At 36.8% G+C, this 21,001-nt stretch overlaps 1 protein-coding gene across 6 annotated transcripts in view; it reads left to right on the forward strand.

The window, feature by feature from the left end:
• The window catches only part of LOC138328483 (protein nervous wreck-like), an 83,237-nt gene that overhangs the window by 39,213 nt on the left and 23,023 nt on the right, over positions 1–21,001 (forward strand). For 5 of the 6 annotated variants that reach the window (XR_011209216.1, XM_069275304.1, XM_069275303.1 and 2 more), the window contains exons 4-5: positions 4,117–4,202; positions 6,531–6,545. Coding sequence is in view for 5 of the 6 variants with exons in the window: in XM_069275304.1 (XP_069131405.1) it covers positions 4,117–4,202; positions 6,531–6,545 (101 nt within the window). In the remaining variant the exon portion in view is untranslated. The remainder of the gene's footprint in view (positions 1–4,116; positions 4,203–6,530; positions 6,546–21,001) is intronic. The other variant, XM_069275305.1, reaches the window with a different exon arrangement.

Consider the following 21,001-nt stretch of genomic DNA (forward strand, 5'->3'; position numbering starts at 1 on the left):
AAGCTGTCACTTTATTGGCGATAATCATGAAAATTTGTTTGTTTTCTGGTGTGATATATCTGACAATTCAACATATTAGGTGCCAAAATCTATTAAAGTTACAACATACAATTTCCTGTGCCTTCTGTGATACACGTCTTCCTGCCATATCTTATTCTCTGTTTTGTTTTCTGTTATTGAATGGGCAAGGAGAAACATCCTCAACCTTTCGGTTTCAGTGGCTGAGTGGTTAAGGTGTCTGACATTCTACCACTAGTCCTCTATCTCTGGGTCACAGTGTCTGAGTGGTTTAGGGTCTGACATTCTACCACTAGTCCTCTACCTCTGGGTCAAAGTGTCTGAGTGGTTTAGGGGTTCGACATTCTACCACTAGTCCTCTACCTCTGGGTCACAGTGTCTGAGTGGTTAAAGTGTCTGACATTCTACCACTAGTCCTCTACCTCTGGGTCACAGTGGCTAAGTGGTTAAAGTGTCTGACATTCTACCACTAGTCCTCTGCCTCTGGGTCACAGTGTCTGAGTGGTTTAGGGGTTCGACATTCTACCACTAGTCCTCTACCTCTAGGTCACAGTGGCTAAGTGGTTAAGGAGTCCAACATTCTGCCACTAACCCGTATCTCTGGGTCACAGTGGTTGAGTGGTTAAGGGTTCTGACATTCTACTACTAGCCCTCCATGTCTGGTTTACAGTGGCTGATTGCTTCAGACTTTCTACAATTAGACCTCCACCTCTGGGTGACAAGTATGTAGGTCAGTGGTTTTCCTTCGGAGTGCTCTGACTTTGTTCCAATACAAACCCCTTGCAATGTCCATAAATGACCCCTGTTGTGCTGTCAGCTTTTCCTGGCCATTGTAGCTATTACACAAGAACATTTCATCTCTTCTCTTTGAGAAAGCAAAATAAGAAGTCAAGCTGATTTTGTGTTCGACAGAGATAACCAGAAGCTATTATATAGATTAATTCTGATACAGTTTCATCTGTTTGTGTTCTATAGGCACAGATTCGTTGTACAGATTCATCGTAAACTGAAATCAGAAACAGAGAATTGGGCAGATGTTCCTTTCTGTGACGGAGATAAATAGTTTTTAATCGATTATCAATTCTCTGTCCCCAAGTTGCTCTGAGGCTATTTACATCTTTACTGTCAATGAATGTTACATTCTTGTAACTGAACAGTTGTGTTTTTTGTAGCCAAGATAACGTTTTGTTGCTATTCCGTTATCTCTACCAGAGCCCCTTTATAAACCTTCCTTATTAGTTCCGTTTTTAGTTTGTTTGGTCAATGGTAAAGGTAGAGGAGATACAAAGAGATGTCAGAGTTAATGCTGTTTAATAGCCCCATTGGGAACACCTCTAGGTTTATCTTTAATACACTTTTGGGACATTTCATGCTTGATCCCTATTAGGCTTTTACCATATACGACCAAATAAGAGTCAAGAATGTTAAAGATTACAGAAAATCTCATTGGTTCTGATCAGTGCATGTGTATACTCTTGTACTAATCAGTGCATGTGTATACTCTTGTACTAATGTTTTCGTTGTCAGGTGTGGAGTTTGTGTACACCCAAAGATTCTAACTGTGCATGCAATACCAGAAGTCTTGTCATGTTTAAATGATTTTCCTGTGATTTTGTGACACACAAACCGTTTAAAAATCAATATTAAGAGATACCTGTCAGCAATATTTCAGTCAATAACAATATTGATATTAGACAGTGCTAAACACATTGGTTTTGTGTAAACTTCAAGCGGTGTAGTAAACAAATGCTAATATCGGTCACGATACTCTTAGCATCTCATCAACTTTTGGAAACTTCTGCAACAATAGAATGTAAATTAGGTTTATATCATATTCAATAAACGAAAGGAAGGAAACGGGTATAACCTTTGGTACTGGCTAATGACATTTGTAGTGTTATTCAGCTAATATCTCCTATTATATATTTCAGTTATTTCATTTAGACTTGTAAGTATATCTGCAGGTTATTATGTACAATTTATTCGAACTTGTAAACTAACCTATAAATAACATGCACTGTATACATCACACATGGATGGCTAGAAAGTTCTACTTTCATTTTCAATTGTAGAGGATTTTTTTCCAACAGTTACATTCCTGTGTGTAACTATCTAATTATGTGTTATGTGCGAAATATCTCATAGCACCACCCTTATCGATGCATATTGTACAGAAAGTTTGGGTTCTAGGAAGAAGTTTTCGAGCACTTGAAGTCTAACAGACATTATCTAGTTGGGGACGTGCATTGTAAGGTACCTTCCATAAATACTAATTTATGTCACCCATTTCAGAGGTTATCCACAGATATCAGTATCCATCAGTATATATTTATCTATTATGGCCTGGTTGAGAGGGCACTATTGCCTCATAGTTTTGTCGAGGGATGGAATAGTATCCCATCATGAGACAATACTATGAGGCAATAGTGCCCTCTCAACCAGGCCATAGTGGGTTTAGTACATCACCCTGACATGAGACTGTTTTTCATGTCATCGTAACAGAAGCACGTCAAGCGACCCAGCTCCCAACGCTATCTCCATTTCCGCATCACGTTGTTACATTAAATCTATAACATATGAATTGTCGCAGAAATATGGGATTCTATAAAAACGGGATTCAGCTTCATGGAAATTAAAAGTAGATCAATTTAGAACATTAGTGAACTGTCTTCTGTAGAAAAGCAACATTTGCTTCCATCCCCGGACACAACAGCCTGTCCGCCATCTTGACGTCTTGGTCGAAGTGCAACGTTATAATGACGTCATGTGCCCGCTTGCCCGAGCACTATTGCAAATAGTACCCATGTGTGTAGCCAATCAGAATCCAGTATTCTGTCACGTGATGTACTAATCTTTCATATACCTTATTCGACCCAATTAGCGCCCATGTCCCTATAAGCGCCAATCCCCCTTTTTGAGGCCTCAATTTCAATTGTCCAGGCATAAATATAGATCAAAACTACACTCAACTGTATAGATTTGCAATAATTTCGTCTTATTAGCACCTTTTCATTTTTTTCAATTTTTTAAGCGCCCTAGGGGCTTATTGGGTCGAATACGGTACTTACTTTATTCACCCATAAAGACCAACTTGAACTCTTCTTATCCAAGGATTGGAACAGTTCATTGTAAATTTTTAGGGGTGAATAAATCTTGTCACTAGAACAATTGCTAGGGCTCATTGGTCACTAAGGTGAAATGGACGATAAATTATTTAGCAAATACAATTTATTTTGGTCATTGTGACCTTTTATTTGTATCAAAGCAAACAATTCTCTGATGAGTTCATTTTCCTTACCCTTGGGGATGGTAATTCACAGAATTTTCTTGTTACGATAGCTAGTACTGTCTTTACATTGGAACTGGATTGGTCCATAAAATTATTTGTCTGATATTCCTCTGCCACTAGCAGTCATGTCCTCAGTCTTTGGTAAAGAAGTTAGGAGACCCTGAAGAAACACAAACTGTCTTTCAATACCAACTGATCAGTTTACAGAGAAATAACATTATAAAGACATTTTGGATTCAATTGTGACCATTCTAATCTTGAGGTTTTCTACAATTCGTCGTTCTGTAAGATATGGAAATGAGATGACATTTTCATTAGAGTTTGTCTGCATTGAAGGAAGAGAATAATTTATTTTTTTGGCCCTTGTCTAGTCACACGAAAATTGTTGTTTGGGAAACTGTTTTGTGTATCAAAAAAATATAAACTGCCATGAGTTAATTCAGTAATGAAGAGGAGAAAACTGCTATATATTGTAGTTGTAATAGATTATTTTTAAAGGGAGATAACTGCAGTTTACAGATTTAGCTTTAAAGAGAGATAATTTATCAAATTTGAAAGGGAAATAATCAAAAATCAAATCAAAATATTAATGGGAGAATCTGTTTGCAGATGTAACAGTTGGAAAAAGATGAAGTTTTAAAGGAAGATAAAACAGTAAAGAAATGATAACGTAAAAGGGGAGATAATTCTCTTCAAAATATCAAATGTTTAACATAGATGACTGCTTCAAATGCTTTAAAAGGGTGGTATTTGTATCATTAGTGAAATATGTAATTTGTATCATAGAAATGTGTTTTGTGTATTTACAGTCACTGCTGAAACTGACCACTGGCTTACTGAAGCGTGACTTTCCGGCCACACCGGATCTGTCAACAGAGGATGGACAGGAACACAGGTGAGATATTGTTATAGATGATAGTGAGATCATTACAGGTGGTAGGTTTGTGTGTCAAACAGGTGTAACACAGGTGAAAGGCTCTCGTTAACAGACATATTGCATAAATTTGTTGAGATACTAAACAATATTTCCTTAAATAGAGTGAACGTCACAAAATCTGGTAACCTGGGTTAGAAATAGTAACATAATTCCTACATTCACAGGTTAATAATTCCACATATTAACTCATAAAAAGTCAATAAGTATATATCTGCAATAATAGTGTGACGTGCGATGCAAGCAAAAGGCAGTGAGGCAGTAGGCTTCATTTTACAGAACAGATAAAGGTAAATGTTGGAAAATATACAGAATAGGGAATTCCTGTCTTCTTAGGTTAACAATTCCTCATATTAACCCACAAAAAGTCCATAACTGTTTTTACAATAATAGTATGGTGTGTATAAATTGCAATCAGATGAAAATTAAAGTCACTTGGCTTCTTTGCATTCAAAAGGTAAATGTAAAATTAATACGATAACCAGAGTAATAAGTATTAGCTAATTGTCTTGATCGTAACCATGGTAACATTTATGATCTATTATGATCTCCACTTTATGAGGTAATTTTCATTATGTGGTTTGTTTCATACGATGGCCATGTAAATGTCAAAGTCCTGACGGGTAAATGTCGACTTGTAAAATTTGCTCATGTTATTAAAACATCAATTGACATGTTCATAAAAGCTTCTACCAGAGTTGTATTATAAAACTTTAATAAAACGTTGGTATTAAATTTCAGTAGCAGCAATGATACAGAAAGTAATCAATTTATTGCATGCTTAAGTGTTATGGTATGATATAGAATCCTTCGCTTTATTATGAACACAATGTTGGTTCATATTTCGAACATGCATGAGTTTACTAGGAACTTGTTGAGGAGAAAAAGAATATGCTGAAAAATGAGTTTTTCTTAGCTAAGTGATTAAAATCATCACGGCAATTACAGTCCCCGACGGAGCTATAAATATGGCCTTCTATCTAGGATCTGGATTTCCCGAGGGTTTCGCTAACATGTAGAATGCTGTAAGTGAGCAAGTCGTATTGATTGGTCGATGTTAAATGGTGGTATAGCGCATCATCACGGCATCTATAGCTCTAAGTATACTGGTCTTTATCCTTGCATAAACACAGCTTTTTAGGACTTTGTATATACTATATAGTCACCTAAGAAACCACTTTTCTCACAACACTACAGAAAAACCTGTCTAAAGAGGTCACATTTAGAGATTTCACAACACTACAGAAATTCTATTCTGTCTAAGGGGACCAGATTTAGAGAACTCACAACACTATAGAAAACCTGTCTAAAGAGGTCACACTTAAAGACCTCACAACAATACAAAAACCTGTCTAAAGGGACAAGATTTATAGACCTCTCAACACTACAGAAAACCTGTCTTTAGGGACCACATTGAGAGACTTCACAACACTACAAAAAAAACTATCTAAAGAAACCACATGTATACTAAGAGATTTCAGAACTCTACAGAAAACCTGTCTAAAGGGACCACATTTAGAGATCTCACAACACTACAGAAAACCTGTCTAAAAGGACCACATTTAGAGACCTAACAAAACTACAGAAAACCTGTCTAAAGGGACCACATTTAGAGAACACACAATACTACAGAAAACCTATCTAAACGGACCACATTTAGAAACCTCACAACACTACAGAAAACCTGTCTAAAGAGACAAAATTTAGAGACCTCATAACACTACAAAAAAACTTGTCTAAAGGGACCACATTTAGAGACCTAACAAAACTACAGAAAACCTGTCTAAAGGGACCACATTTAGAGACCTCACAACATTACAGAAAACCTGTCTAAAGGAACCACATTAAGAGACCTCACAACACTACAGAAAACCTGTATAGAGAGGTCACACTTAGAAATCTCACAACACTACAGAAAACTTGTTTAAAGACACCTCACTTGGAAAATCGCACAACACTACAGAAAAACATGTCTAAAGGGACATAGTTTGAGATTTAACAATGTAATGCAATTAACTGTATTATATATATCTCTTATTTGCCTCATTTGAACAGGGCTGCTTTGGAAAGGTAGGGTTAGGATGGTTGTTTGTGAATACAATTTCTATTGGCCCATCCATATAAAGGTATGCAAGCTATTCTCTTTGATATAAATGTCCGTTTGCACAGGTCTGACCGTAGAAAGGTAGGGAGGACCAATATGACTATATAATGTTAGTGGGGAGGATGTTCATTTTGATATGGACGTATATTATAGAGCAATAATATTATCTGATTTCCTGATGCCAGGTTCAGCCCCGGAAGGTAAGTCTCCACAGATTGGTGTTGTTATTTATTTTGTCTCTTCTTTATCAGTGAGGCCTACTCACTTCACCGGTCAGTTTGACACTTTATCATATTATACGCATGTTAATTTTTATTTTTGGTTGTTTTTGTTTGATTTATTTGTATAATCCGAGATTCTGTAGCCAAGCAACTCAAGTTTGATATAGTAGTGATTTTGTCATGTTTCCTTTGAACTTAGATAACCTTACTTTGTAGATGGAGTTTTATGTTCGGGGCTTGTCATCGGTGGTTGTTTACTTGTAAAGAATTACCTAATAATGATTGAAGAATTTCATTAAACACTCTGAGTATCTGATATATATAAAGGGGTCTCATTTGAATTAGAAATTTTTAGTATTTCAAAGAATATTCTCATAATACAATGGGCTTAATTTGAATTAAAATTTTCATTAATTTTGTAGAACTTTGGGAAATATCTGTCATGTTGTCATATGTCATCATATATACATAATATGTTGTATTCTACTCAATAAGTGTCCACTACCCAATAAGTGTCCACTACCCAATAAGTGTCCACTACCCAATAAGTGTCCACTACCCAATAAGTGTCCACTACCCAATAAGTGTCACCACTACTCAATAAGTGTCCACTACCCAATAAGTGTCCACTACCCAATAAGTGTCCACTACCCAATAAGTGTCCACTACCCAATAAGTGTCCACTACCCAATAAGTGTCCACTACCCAATAAGTGTCCACTACCCCAATAAGTGTCCACTACCCAATAAGTGTCCACTACCCAATAAGTGTCCACTACCCAATAAGTGTCCACTACCCAATAAGTGTCCACTACCCAATAAGTGTCCACTACCCAATAAGTGTCCACTACTCAATAAGTGTCCACTACCCAATAAGTGTCCACTACCCAATAAGTGTCCACTACCCAATAAGTGTCCACTACCCAATAAGTGTCCACTACCCAATAAGTGTCTACTACCCAATAAGTGTCCACTACCCAATAAGTGTCCACTACCCAATAAGTGTCCACTACCCAATAAGTGTCCACTACCAATAAGTGTCCACTACCCAATAAGTGTCCACTACCCAATAAGTGTCACTAACTACCCAATAAGTGTCCACTACCCAATAAGTGTCCACTACCCAATAAGTGTCCACTACCAATAGTGTCACTACCCAATAAGTGTCCACTACCCAATAAGTGTCCACTACCCAATAAGTGTCCACTACCCAATAAGTGTCCACTACCCAATAAGTGTCCACTACCCAATAAGTGTCCACTACCCAATAAGTGTCCACTACCCAATAAGTGTCCACTACCCAATAAGTGTCCACTACCCAATAAGTGTACCCAATAAGTGTCACACTACCCCAATAAGTGTCCACTACCCATAATAAGTGTCCACTACCCAATAAGTGTCCACTACCCAATAAGTGTCCACTACCCAATAAGTGTCCACTACCCAATAAGTGTCCACTACCCAATAAGTGTCCACTACCCAATAAGTGTCCACTACCCAATAAGTGTCCACTACCCAATAAGTGTCCACTACCCAATAAGTGTCCACTACCCAATAAGTGTCCACTACCCAATAAGTGTCCACTACCCAATAAGTGTCCACTACCCAATAAGTGTCCACTACCCAATAAGTGTCCACTACCCAATAAGTGTCCACTACCCAATAAGTGTCCACTACCCAATAAGTGTCCACTACCCCAATAAGTGTCCACTACCCAATAAGTGTCCACTACCCAATAAGTGTCCACTACCCAATAAGTGTCCACTACCCCAATAAGTGTCCACTACCCAATAAGTGTCCACTACCCAATAAGTGTCCACTACCCAATAAGTGTCCACTACCCAATAAGTGTCCACTACCCAATAAGTGTCTACTACCCAATAAGTGTCCACTACCCAATAAGTGTCCACTACCCAATAAGTGTCCACTACCCAATAAGTGTCCACTACCCAATAAGTGTCCACTACCCAATAAGTGTCACCAATAAGTGTCCACTACCCCAATAAGTGTCCACTACCCAATAAGTGTCCACTACCCAATAAGTGTCCACTACCCAATAAGTGTCCACTACCCAATAAGTGTCCACTACCCAATAAGTGTCCACTACCCAATAAGTGTCCACTACCCAATAAGTGTCCACTACCCAATAAGTGTCCACTACCCAATAAGTGTCCACTACCCAATAAGTGTCCACTACCCAATAAGTGTCCACTACTCAATAAGTGTCCACTACTCAATAAGTGTCCACTACCCAATAAGTGTCCACTACCCAATAAGTGTCCACTACCCAATAAGTGTCCACTACCCAATAAGTGTCCACTACCCCAATAAGTGTCCACTACCCCAATAAGTGTCCACTACCCAATAAGTGTCCACTACCCAATAAGTGTCCACTACCCAATAAGTGTCCACTACCCAATAAGTGTCCACTACCCAATAAGTGTCCACTACCCAATAAGTGTCCACTACCCAATAAGTGTCCACTACCCAATAAGTGTCCACCAATAAGTGTCCACTACCTTATAAGTGTCCACTACCCCAATAAGTGTCCACTACCCAATAAGTGTCCACTACCCAATAAGTGTCCACTACCCAATAAGTGTCCACTACCCAATAAGTGTCCACTACCCAATAAGTGTCCACTACCCCAATAAGTGTCCACTACTCAATAAGTGTCCACTACCCCAATAAGTGTCCACTACCCAATAAGTGTCCACTACCCAATAAGTGTCCACTACCCAATAAGTGTCCACTACCCAATAAGTGTCCACTACCCCATAAGTGTCCACTACCCAATAAGTGTCCACTACCCAATAAGTGTCCACTACCCAATAAGTGTCCACTACCCAATAAGTGTCCACTACCCAATAAGTGTCCACTACCCAATAAGTGTCCACTACCAATAAGTGTCCACTACTCCAATAAGTGTCCACTACCCAATAAGTGTCCACTACCCAATAAGTGTCCACTACCCAATAAGTGTCCACTATCCAATAAGTGTCCACTACCCAATAAGTGTCCACTACCCCAATAAGTGTCCACTACCCAATAAGTGTCCACTACCCAATAAGTGTCCACTACCCAATAAGTGTCCACTACCCAATAAGTGTCCACTACTCCAATAAGTGTCCACTACTCAATAAGTGTCCACTACCCAATAAGTGTCCACTACACCCAATAAGTGTCCACCTACCCAATAAGTGTCCTACCCAATAAGTGTCCACTACCCAATAAGTGTCCACTACCCAATAAGTGTCCACTACTCAATAAGTGTCCACTACTCAATAAGTGTCCACCTACCCAATAAGTGTCCACTACCCAATAAGTGTCCACTACCCAATAAGTGTCCACTACCCAATACGTGTCCACTACCCAATACGTGTCCACTACCCATAGTGTCCACTACCCAATAAGTGTCCACTACCCAATAGGTCCACTACCCAATAAGTGTCCACTACCCAATAAGTGTCCACTACCCAATAAGTGTCCACTACCCAATAAGTGTCCACTACCCAATAAGTGTCCACTACCCAATAAGTGTCCACTACCCAATAAGTGTCCACTACCCAATAAGTGTCCACTACCCAATAAGTGTCCACTACCCAATAAGTGTCCACTACCCAATAAGTGTACTACCCAATAAGTGTCCACTACCCAATAAGTGTCCACTACTCAATAAGTGTCCCACTATCAATAGTGTCCACTACCCAATAAGTGTCCACTACTCAATAAGTGTCCACTACCCCAATAAGTGTCCACTACCCAATAAGTGTCCAAGGTGCTTAAAAGTTGAAGAAACAAAAAGGCGCCTTTAAGGTAGCTGGGCTCGACCGTTTGAAAGTAATTAACTTTTTTTCATTTATAGATATTTTTAATTGTATGGTCATGCTGTGTCAAAAAATGGACAAAAAAGTGTGTGTCATTGTGCTAGTTTTTTTGCTAGCCTCGTTTGAAAAGTGTTACCTTGACAACGACTTAACCAAACCTTTGCGCAGAAATATAGCACAACTGGACATGTACTTGGTAAATGTAATGCAATAAAATTATATGGAAATATAAGATTTTTTCATTTGTTCTTACTTTAATGTATTTGTATGGATGTCATGTGACTATTAATAAATATAAAACATAAATCAATGTATTAATTGTTTCCTAGCGTCGATTTAAAAAGTGTCTCCATGGCAACGTTTCCCTCATTTTTCAGTACTGATATATAGCAAAATGAGTTGTCCATTTTAACATGATAAAAATATATGAAGGAATAATTAACTTTTTTTTCCAAAGATGCTCATTTTGCAGAGGACATCCATATCTTTATAAAAATGATGAGAAAATGGCATGTCATTGTCCAAAGAAAAAAGTTATTGGATGTTAAATCCATAGCAACCGTTTTCCTTAGCAACATTTTTCTAAAATGTATAAATAGGGTTGTTGTGTACATTTGAATGTAACCTAATGTATATTTTTTCTGATAAAGACATGTTATGCATGTAAAGATGATAAAAATATTTGTTTTTCAATGAAAAACTATATTTTGGTTAACTTTTGTTAGTAACCAACCGTTGCATAGCAACCAAGCAGTATTCTATACAAAAGTCTTACCTGGATTCAATTTTGCATTCTATTCAAAGTTATTTGATATTTATAGCATTTAGACAAAAGTTTTTCTTTGAGACATTCATAAATTTTCATAACTAAAACAATTTTGTGATGAAAAAGTACTCTATGAAAAGGTTGTGTACCCTAGCAACCACTTTCAAATATTCCCCCTTCACATAACTGAATACTTCATTGCAATACAATTGCATTTTCATACACAGGAATGCTCAAATTTTGTGGTTTCTAAGTTATTTTAATCAAAGATCTCAATTTTTATATTAAATTATTAGCATCAAGGGGATATATGAATGTAAATTTTATATATATGTAAAACAACCACTGATAACAGGACTGAGGTCTTTTGTCACATGACTTCCAAGATACCTGTTTGGAGGTCAGTGATTTTTATCAATGTACTATGTCTTCCCTCCATTTCCTAAACCTGGTACATACCTTAATGCCCCTGGCTGCTTAAAGGAAATTAAATAAAATCAAACTTAAAAAACCATAAGAAATTCCACATAAAAATCTAATAGAAGCAAGTAAATAACAAATATTCAGAAAAAAACATGTAATGGCACTCTATGATGACAACAGACAAAGCACAATAGCAAATTGGTATCCAGTCTCTGATGCAACATCATTTTATAGATTATCTTTTATAAAAAAACATCTTTTAAAATTTATTAAAAGTTTGTATCCTTAAATGAATGATTAACAACATCAATTCCTGTAATATTTGATTTATTCAAAAATGAAAGAAAGAACAGAACTTGAGCATGCATAATTAATATATATATAAGATAGATGTTCTGCTCATTGAGAAGTTGAAATTGACATAATCACAAATATGACATAATGAAACTTTTACAATAAATTCAGAAAAAGTTCTGACAAAGGAAAGATTAGTATTAAAACTTTATCACATTGATATTAAATGTATTATCTATACATATCATAGATTACAGACTAAAAATCCAACATTTAATCATAATGTTTTGTTTCTAATATCCATGAAGAAATCAATCTTTCAACACTGAATGTTGAATGATTACCAGCAACACTCAATCAACTAAGACATCTCTTAATAGTTTCTGTAAACATATTTCCATAATTAGCTGCAGTGCACAAGGCTTGAGTTATGTCCCCCTGAAAGCTGCAGATTCAGTTCTCAACATATGCAGACAGGAACAACAGTTCAACTTCTTTTGAAAGCACAGACATAGTGTTCCTTATCACAGTTTGCAGTTGGTGACATGGTCAGTTTATTTACCAATCATGGAGCAGTGTCCTAAAATTCAATCAAGGGACATCATTATACAATAGGTACATGTAACAGGATACTGATGGCTCAAAAACAAGTTAATCTGTCTCAGTAAGCATCCATATGTGCCTTTTATCCTTTGAGACGCATTCTTATGTCTTGATTCACATGTAAAAGACTTGCAAGATCATGCAAAATGGAATACAAATCACAAGTAGTATGGGAGCATTTTTACAACTTCAACTGTTTTTCAGAAAAGGGAGTGGCGCTTAAGGGTGGGAGGGGGGGCACTACATACGTACATATATATATTTACAGATTGCTGCCTTTTGTATGATTTTGACCAAATAGATTGTTTTCAAATATAACACACCTCTACAAACAACAGGTGAAAGTGCTCTTGTATTGTCCCTCTTCTGCCAATCTCTCCTCGAAATCCTGAATCCTGATAAAAATAAAGATGGGTTTGTTACATGACAATTTTATCGATTTAATCATTCTCATAAATTGTACTGGTCTATTATATGAAATTATACAAAATCCACACAAAAATGGTAAATGGATACACTGTATATTGTACATTTTATCAAAATTTTGAATTCATTGTGACAGGCATTTTTTTTATCTAGGATGTACATGAAGAAAATAGATTTCTTTTATAAATATTTTTATCCCTTCAAATCTTGAATTTGTGGATCAAGAATATTCATGTTGAAACTGAAGTCCATGACCAGTATGCTACCGATCAAACATACAATGAAATGACAATGTAAGGTCAAATTAATATAGAACCCAACATGTATCTTTTTATTATGACTTGGTAATGTAGAAAAGTATAATTATATAACAGTAATTGACAATATAACCTACACAGACACATGATTAAACTTGTGTTCACTTTATATAATTCATTCATTCATTTTATTTCAAAATTTCATATTGACACAATTCAAATATGTAATTATGATATCAACCCATATTCATATGTCAACTTTTGTACACATGCATGTTTACAAAGCTTCCTCAGAAAATCACTTACAACATGGATATTGGATAACTGCTAGCAGATCACAAAATGTCAGCAGCTACATATGTCAACATGTGTCACACCTATAAATTAAAAAACAAGATTATTAATTTAGATAAAAAACTAAATCAATTTAATATTTTAGAAAAAAAAGTATGTTACATGCTAATAAGCAACATGCACAAGTGACTGTACATGGTGAATTCTATAATGATGTGATGTATAATGGAATATTACAATTATATGTAATAGAACTATGTAGCTGGCCCCGAAGTGTCACTCATGAATACCCTTTATGTAGGCTTACATGTACACATAACAAATACATGTATGTACTATACATAAATGTAACAACATCTAACCTGGATATAATGTAGATAATATGTTGATGTCACTCATGTATTTTTATCTGTTTATGTCATTTGTATAGTTTTGTCAAATATATCTTGTTTCCCCCTAAGCAGTGCACATATAGTACACGCAGAGAAATATCTGAAATCGACACTGTCTGACTGCAAGTTATAAACAGACTGTTGATCTACTGAATTTCTTGAAATATTAGAGAAGGATCGAAAATAATTAGGTCCAAATATGGATTATTTATTAGCTTAATTTGATTAAAGCTTAAAGATAATCAATATATCTTACCGTGTCCGCTTTTGTGGTCTTCCTAATGCATGTCAGTGGATTTGTTGTGATTGTTGCTCGGCCATCGGTAGCGATTTGGCCTTCAATAAAACTTCCAATCCCCGTTTTATATGCAATAAATCATTCTCTCATCTTCCTGTGTGTCTCAATAATCTACCTTTTTGGTTTAAACGACCTAAATTATTATCAAATGCCTCTACTCAGCGTGATAATAACATACCACACACTCGTCTGGTCTTGGCGTCGATAGTGACCGCCATAACCGGAAGTACGTATCATTGTCGTAAAACGAAATATATTTTCTTAAATTCACGTTTCCTGCATGTAATTTGACTGATTTATCAATAGTATAGTTTTACTGATCAAATCAGATAAATTATAACGTGTTTTTTTGGATTTATTTTGCGAAAAAAATATACGACAATTGTGCTGGTTTACGATGCCCATGCGCATTCAAAATCGGCCGAGCCAACTACCTTAAGATGGACCAAATTTGGACGAACATTTCACCAATCTTATTAAAATTAGACTTGTAATTTCGCTCCACTGCGATACTCTACGTTATGCTCCAATACAAGATCAAACGATGCCCCGTTTGTGGTCACCTCAGCATGACCTCTGGCCTAGAATCGGAACATCTCGCGACGTACTATTATCCGTTTACACTTCCGAATGAATCAACGACACCGAAGATTCCGTAGGCGACCCGCTGATTGGCTAACCATAGGGGGCATGCTGAGGTGACCTCGAACGGGGCATCGTTAGATCTTGTATTGGAGCGTAACGTAGAGTATCGTAGAGGAGCGGAATTACAAGTCTAATTTTAATTAGATTGAACATTTCACATAATTATTCCATAAAAGAAGTCATTAATAATCAATTTGCAAAATTAATCAAATAGGAAACCTAAACAGTTTTCATAGTTTTAGTCTGCATTCAATAGAGATAAGTGATATTGAGTTCTTAAAAAGAGAGAGGGTGTTTATAGGGACAGAAATGTTTATTGGGTCAAATATTGTACACGTATGCTTTGTAGGCCACCAAAAATTTAGGCCACTGCAATGTTCTGAATGATGAAAAGCTACTTGTATAAAACAGATTGGTTGTTCATCATATCATTTATGAATAAAAATGCTGTTTGTGCATGTGGACTGTCATGGCCGGGGCTGTTGCCTGGCAATTAATATTTACTCATTTAAAAAAAAAAAATGTTTTAAAAGCATATCTCCCATACTTGAAGTGTGAATTTCTAATCAATTGTCCATAGCTGCACCCGTAGATATTAAATTGTGATTTAGGAAAAAAAAAATAACCGACAGATGTTCATAATTTTGGATTTTATGAAAAAATTTATAAATTGTATATTTAAAGTGTCATGCATTATAATACGATTTTTCTTATTGTATAGATGTGTTTGACATTTTCTGTTTTCTATACGTGTATATGCATTAGTTTTTTCACATTTTGGATAGTTTATTTAAAATTAAAATTAGATGTTTGTAGAAAAATGTCAAAAACTACCTTAGATTAATTGTTGTAAATATTTTTATCAATCATCCTAACCTTTCGTGTTCAGTTTTGACACATTTATCATTTCTTCGAAATAGCATTGATAATGTTCAACATTCACATTTAAAATCTAACTTTTTTGATGACTCACTCCACGACTTAACTGAGAACAGTGTGAAGTCAGTATTGTATAAACATGCTGTGTTATTTTTATGGAAGGAGAGAGAAGACAGAGAAACCCTTATCTTTACGGTGGTATTGATTGAAATGCTTCGGAAGCTGGTGGTTTTGTCATTTTGTCAGTCATCAAACATTTTTAAATTTTTTAAAGCATTTCTGTAGATTTGTTATCTGTCATGTGTTTTGTGGTAAATTTCAGGATGCGGATTGGTTTATTTGTGTTTTTCATCTGTATACCCTATAGTACTTTATTTTTGTGGATGGTTTATTTTCACTTTATTTGCGTTTTTACTGAAATCCACAAATTCTTAACACCAGCAAAATATTCTGAAATTGCTTGGTGTGCCTAAGAACAATAATAGTTCGAAGAATGCTCCATATAGGAAACCGCAAAATATTGATCCTGCGAATTTGAAGTACCAGGTAACATACAGTATCTTAGGATATTATAGGATATAGCAGGATTTAGTGACGTAGGAAAGTCAGAGTTCCAAGAGAAAAAACACAACCACGTGACTATTATTTAGATGTGTTGTTTCACCTAGGTCTGGAACTTACAACTTCAGTTGGCTAGTTATTGTCAGATATATTTATAGAAACACATGACCATCATTACTCAGAGGTTGCTGCTAATCAAAGAATGTCAAGGTTACTGTCACTACCAAAAGGTTAAAGTTTACATTGCTGAGCTTATTTCTCCTGTAGCAGGGCTTGACTGGGTTGGTACATTGGTGACCAGAGACTATCTGGTTAGTGTTCGGATGTCCAAAGTTCGAGCCCAAGTGTGGGTGCTGCATTTTCTTCTGTCCTATTACACTTCATGAAAGAATGTTAAACCACATACAGTAAAATATGGTTATAACAAACCTTAGGGGACCAATAAAATCACTTCGTTATAAACATAGATTTATATATTGCAGATATCTTATATTATCCCTGCTGGGGAATGAAAATTGTTACGTTATAACCGTAAATTCGTTGTCAGCGTGTTCATTATGAGCGTGTTTTACTGTATAACCCAATTTACTTTAACGAATGTTTGAGGTACAAGAATTTTACAGACATACATTTAACAGTTAGTGGGATGTTTTTCTTTCACAGACATGCCTGTCTTCTTTTAGTATAGAAATCTGCCTGTTTTTCTCTATGATCAATTTAATCATCTCTATTGAATCCCTATAATTTTACTTACAGTACATTTCTGATAAACAGCTGCCAGCATATCCACCAAATTTCATAGGATTTTCAAATGTGCATCATTTCAGAAACGCCTTTTTCAAAAGTTGATTCAATTTCCATACATATGGATTCTTACTATTACTGTATAGTATATTGAACAGTCTTCAAAATGCAAATGTACTGCTCTTTGAACTTGAGCCAGCAGTACTAAAATATTGATCTAGTCTTAAGTTCCATGGGAACCCTCTCTATTACTGGTATGTAATGACACCATTTATACGATGCTGGTACTAAGAACGCTTTTACTTTCAGTGAAAATGGCTTTTATGATGATGATAATGATGAAAGATGTTGCTTTCTATGGTCGTAATGTTGAAATAATTTCTACAGAACTTATATTTTTTTTGTCCTCATTTACAAAAGTTTTCAATGAAGGTGCCTTTTAGACGTCTTTTTGCTTTGCCTTCATCGTGAAATCATGATTACACAGTGTTATTCATGTTTGTCCCGTCCTGTTGCGCCGTGTACAGTCCCAATTCATGATGAGGCAGGGGCATTAATATATTGGCGGCATTTCTTCTCTCAACAGCAGTTACAATCATTGAAGATATAGCTTTTGTTCTAAGCTTTGGATCAGTTTGGTTGAGCAGATATATTCTTTTAATGCAGCAGGGCAAAAGTTCTCATTTTATTGTAGAAGCGGGGCAGTCATGATCTCGAGTGAAGATGTCTTTCCGAACAAAACTTTATTTGGCAGCAGCAAGAGGCATATGCTGTTTTTCATTGCAGCAGAGACCTATGACTTTATGTCAATGCAGAAAGGGTAGATAATGTGGTTTCTTCCACTAGGTTCAGAGAATGTCTTTAATGACATAAAATAAAACTATAGATGCCAATAGCTGGAAGATTGAATGCTTGTAGCAAAGGAGTACTGGGGACTTGAGTAGTAGATATTGACTGAACAGTACTATATTGGATGGAGTTAGGATAGAAGTACTGGGGACTTGTGTCGTAGATGTTGCTGAACAGTACTATATTGGACGGAAGTTAGGATGGAAGTACTGGAGACTTGAGTAGTAGATGTTGACTGAACAGTACTATATTGGATGGAGTTAGGATAGAAGTACTGGGGACTTGAGTAGTAGATGTTGACTGAACAGTACTATATATTGGATGAGTTAGGATAGAAGTACTGGGGACTTGAGTAGTAGATGTTGACTGAACAGTACTATATATTGGATGGAGTTAGGATAGAAGTACTGGGGACTTGAGTAGTAGATGTTGACTGAACAGTACTATATTGGATGGAGTTAGGATAGAAGTACTGGGGACTTGAGTAGTAGATGTTGACTGAACAGTACTATATTGGATGGAGTTAGGATAGAAGTACTGGGGACTTGAGTAGTAGATGTTGACTGAACAGTACTATATTGGATGGAGTTAGGATAGAAGTACTGGAGACTTGAGTAGTAGATGTTGACTGAACAGTACTATATTGGATGGAGTTAGGATACTGGGGACTTGATAGTAAGTACTGGATGGAGTTAGGATAGAAGACTTGAGTAGTAGATGTTGACTGAACAGTACTATATTGGATGGAGTTAGGATAGAAGTACTGGGGACTTGAGTAGTAGATGTTGACTGAACAGTACTATATTGGATGGAGTTAGGATAGAAGTACTGGGGACTTGAGTAGTAGATGTTGGCTGAACAGTACTATATTGGATGGAGTTAGGATAGAAGTACTGGGACTTGAGGTCGATGTTGCTATATTGGATGGAGTTCTGAACAGTACCTGGGGGACTTGGTATTGAAGTGATGATGGATAGGACAAGAAAAGGATAGAAAGTAATGGGGACTAGTACTTATATAGGGTGGTTTTAGGGACAGCAGCACTGGGGACAGAGTAGGTGAACATGTACTTTGGACTAGGTGTACTGGCGTAGTAGATGTTGGCTCTGAACAGTACTATATTGGAAAGTTAGGTTTGAAGTACTGGGGAATTGTAGTAGTAGATGTTGTCCTGGAACAGTACCTATTATTATTGTATGGAGTTAGGGGATAGAAGTACGGGGGGGATTCTTGAGTAGTATGATCTGTAACAGTACTGTATTGTATGGAGTTAGGTTAGAAGTCAAACCAGAGTTAGTCATGTGACTGAACAGTACTATATTTGAGAATACTATCAGTTGAGAAGTTCTAGGACATGGCTAGAGTTTTACATTTGGTGTTTTCTAAATAAAAGTATTCTTTTGTTCTGCAAACATATATCTGAAATTATATATATCTTTATTTATTTGGTGTTCAAAGAAAATATAGAAAACATCAATTAGAACATCTATTCAAGTCTTTCTAATAGTATTGTACCATGTATGGCAAAATGGGCCGCATCAATGAATTGTTTTGGTTTTTTTTCCTGGAACTACAGCTTTTCCCATCTACCTTCAAAAACTGACATGTCACCTTAGAACTATATCGTAAATATGGAGGACTGAGTGGTTAAAGGTGTCTGACATACTATCATAATTCGTCCATAGAATTTGTCACAAAATATACCACAATGAAACTTAGTAAGGGTGCCCTCATTTTCTAAGTTAACTCAGAAATTCACTGAATTTGTGACAATATAGATGATTTGCATCATCCTATAGAAGTGAACAAATATCACCAAACTACCATCAAATGATGACTGGGAACAAAGCATACGGTAGAGATTTGACCAGTTAACTAAGATGGTTCTGTATGTCCCCAAATAAAATCAATTGAACTCTTTTTACAGATGATTTTGAACTTCTACAAATAAATGACAGTTAACTGGGAATTAAGATGGTCTGTATGTCCCGTCGGGCAATAAAAACCAGCTATTATTATGAACAGATGCGTATATCTCGAGTATGAGGTAAATCTAATGGAATTATCTGAATTCTATATAGAAAAAACAAGTAGTCTGTCTCAGTGCTCACAGTCCAGGCCACGGTATGGGTACCAAACAAGTCTTTGATGACCAACTTCTGCAAAATAGTGATATGGACAAGGTAAGGTTTTCTGAACATTCTTCCACTATCCCTCCACCTCAGGGTCACAGTGGGCCTGAGTGGTGAAGGAGTGTGATAATCTACCACTATCCTCCACCTCAGGGTCAGTTGGCAGTTGGCTGAGTGGTGAAGGTGTCTGACATTCTAAAACCAATATCCCTCCACCTCAGGGTCACTAGTGGCTGGAGTGGTGAAGGTGTCTGACATTCTATCACTATCCCTCCACTCAGGGTCACAGTGGCTGAGTGGTGAAGGTGTCTGATATTCTACCACTATCCCTCCACCTCAGGGTCACAGTGGCTGAGTGGTGAAGGTGTCTGACATTCTACCACTATCCCTCCACCTCAGGGTCACAGTGGCTGAGTGGTGAAGGTGTCTGACATTCTACCAATATCCCTCCACCTCAGGGTCACAGTGGCTGAGTGGTGAAGGTGTCTGACATTCTACCACTATCCCTCCACCTCAGGGTCACAGTGGCTGAGTGGTGAAGGTGTGTGATATTCTACCACTATCCCTCCACCTCAGGGTCACAGTGGCTCACCGGAGTGGTGAGTGGGTGTGTGATATTCTACCACTATCCCTCCACCTCAGGATCACAGTGGCTGAGTGGTAAAGGTGTCTGATATTCTACCACTATCCCTCCACCTCAGGGTAACAGTGGCTGAGTGGTGAAGGTGTGTGACATTCTACCACTATCCCTCCACCTCAGGGTCACAGTGGCTGAGTGGTGAAGGTGTCTGATATTCTACCATTAGCCCTCCATTTCTGGGTCACAGTGGCTGAGTGGTTAATGTGTCTGATATTCTACCATTAGCCCTCCATTTCTGGGTCACAGTCAGTGGCTAAGTGGTGAAGGTGTCTAACATTTTACCACTCAGCCTTTATCATACAAATAAGATTTTCTTTTAGCAGTTTCTAATAATTTATTTTTATGAGGCTTTAATTTTTTATATTTATGATTAATCTTATGTGTCTTCAAAGTAGTAAACAGTTCA

Source organism: Argopecten irradians, chromosome 7 (genome assembly GCF_041381155.1).
Source record: "Argopecten irradians isolate NY chromosome 7, Ai_NY, whole genome shotgun sequence".
NCBI lineage: Eukaryota > Metazoa > Mollusca > Bivalvia > Pectinida > Pectinidae > Argopecten > Argopecten irradians.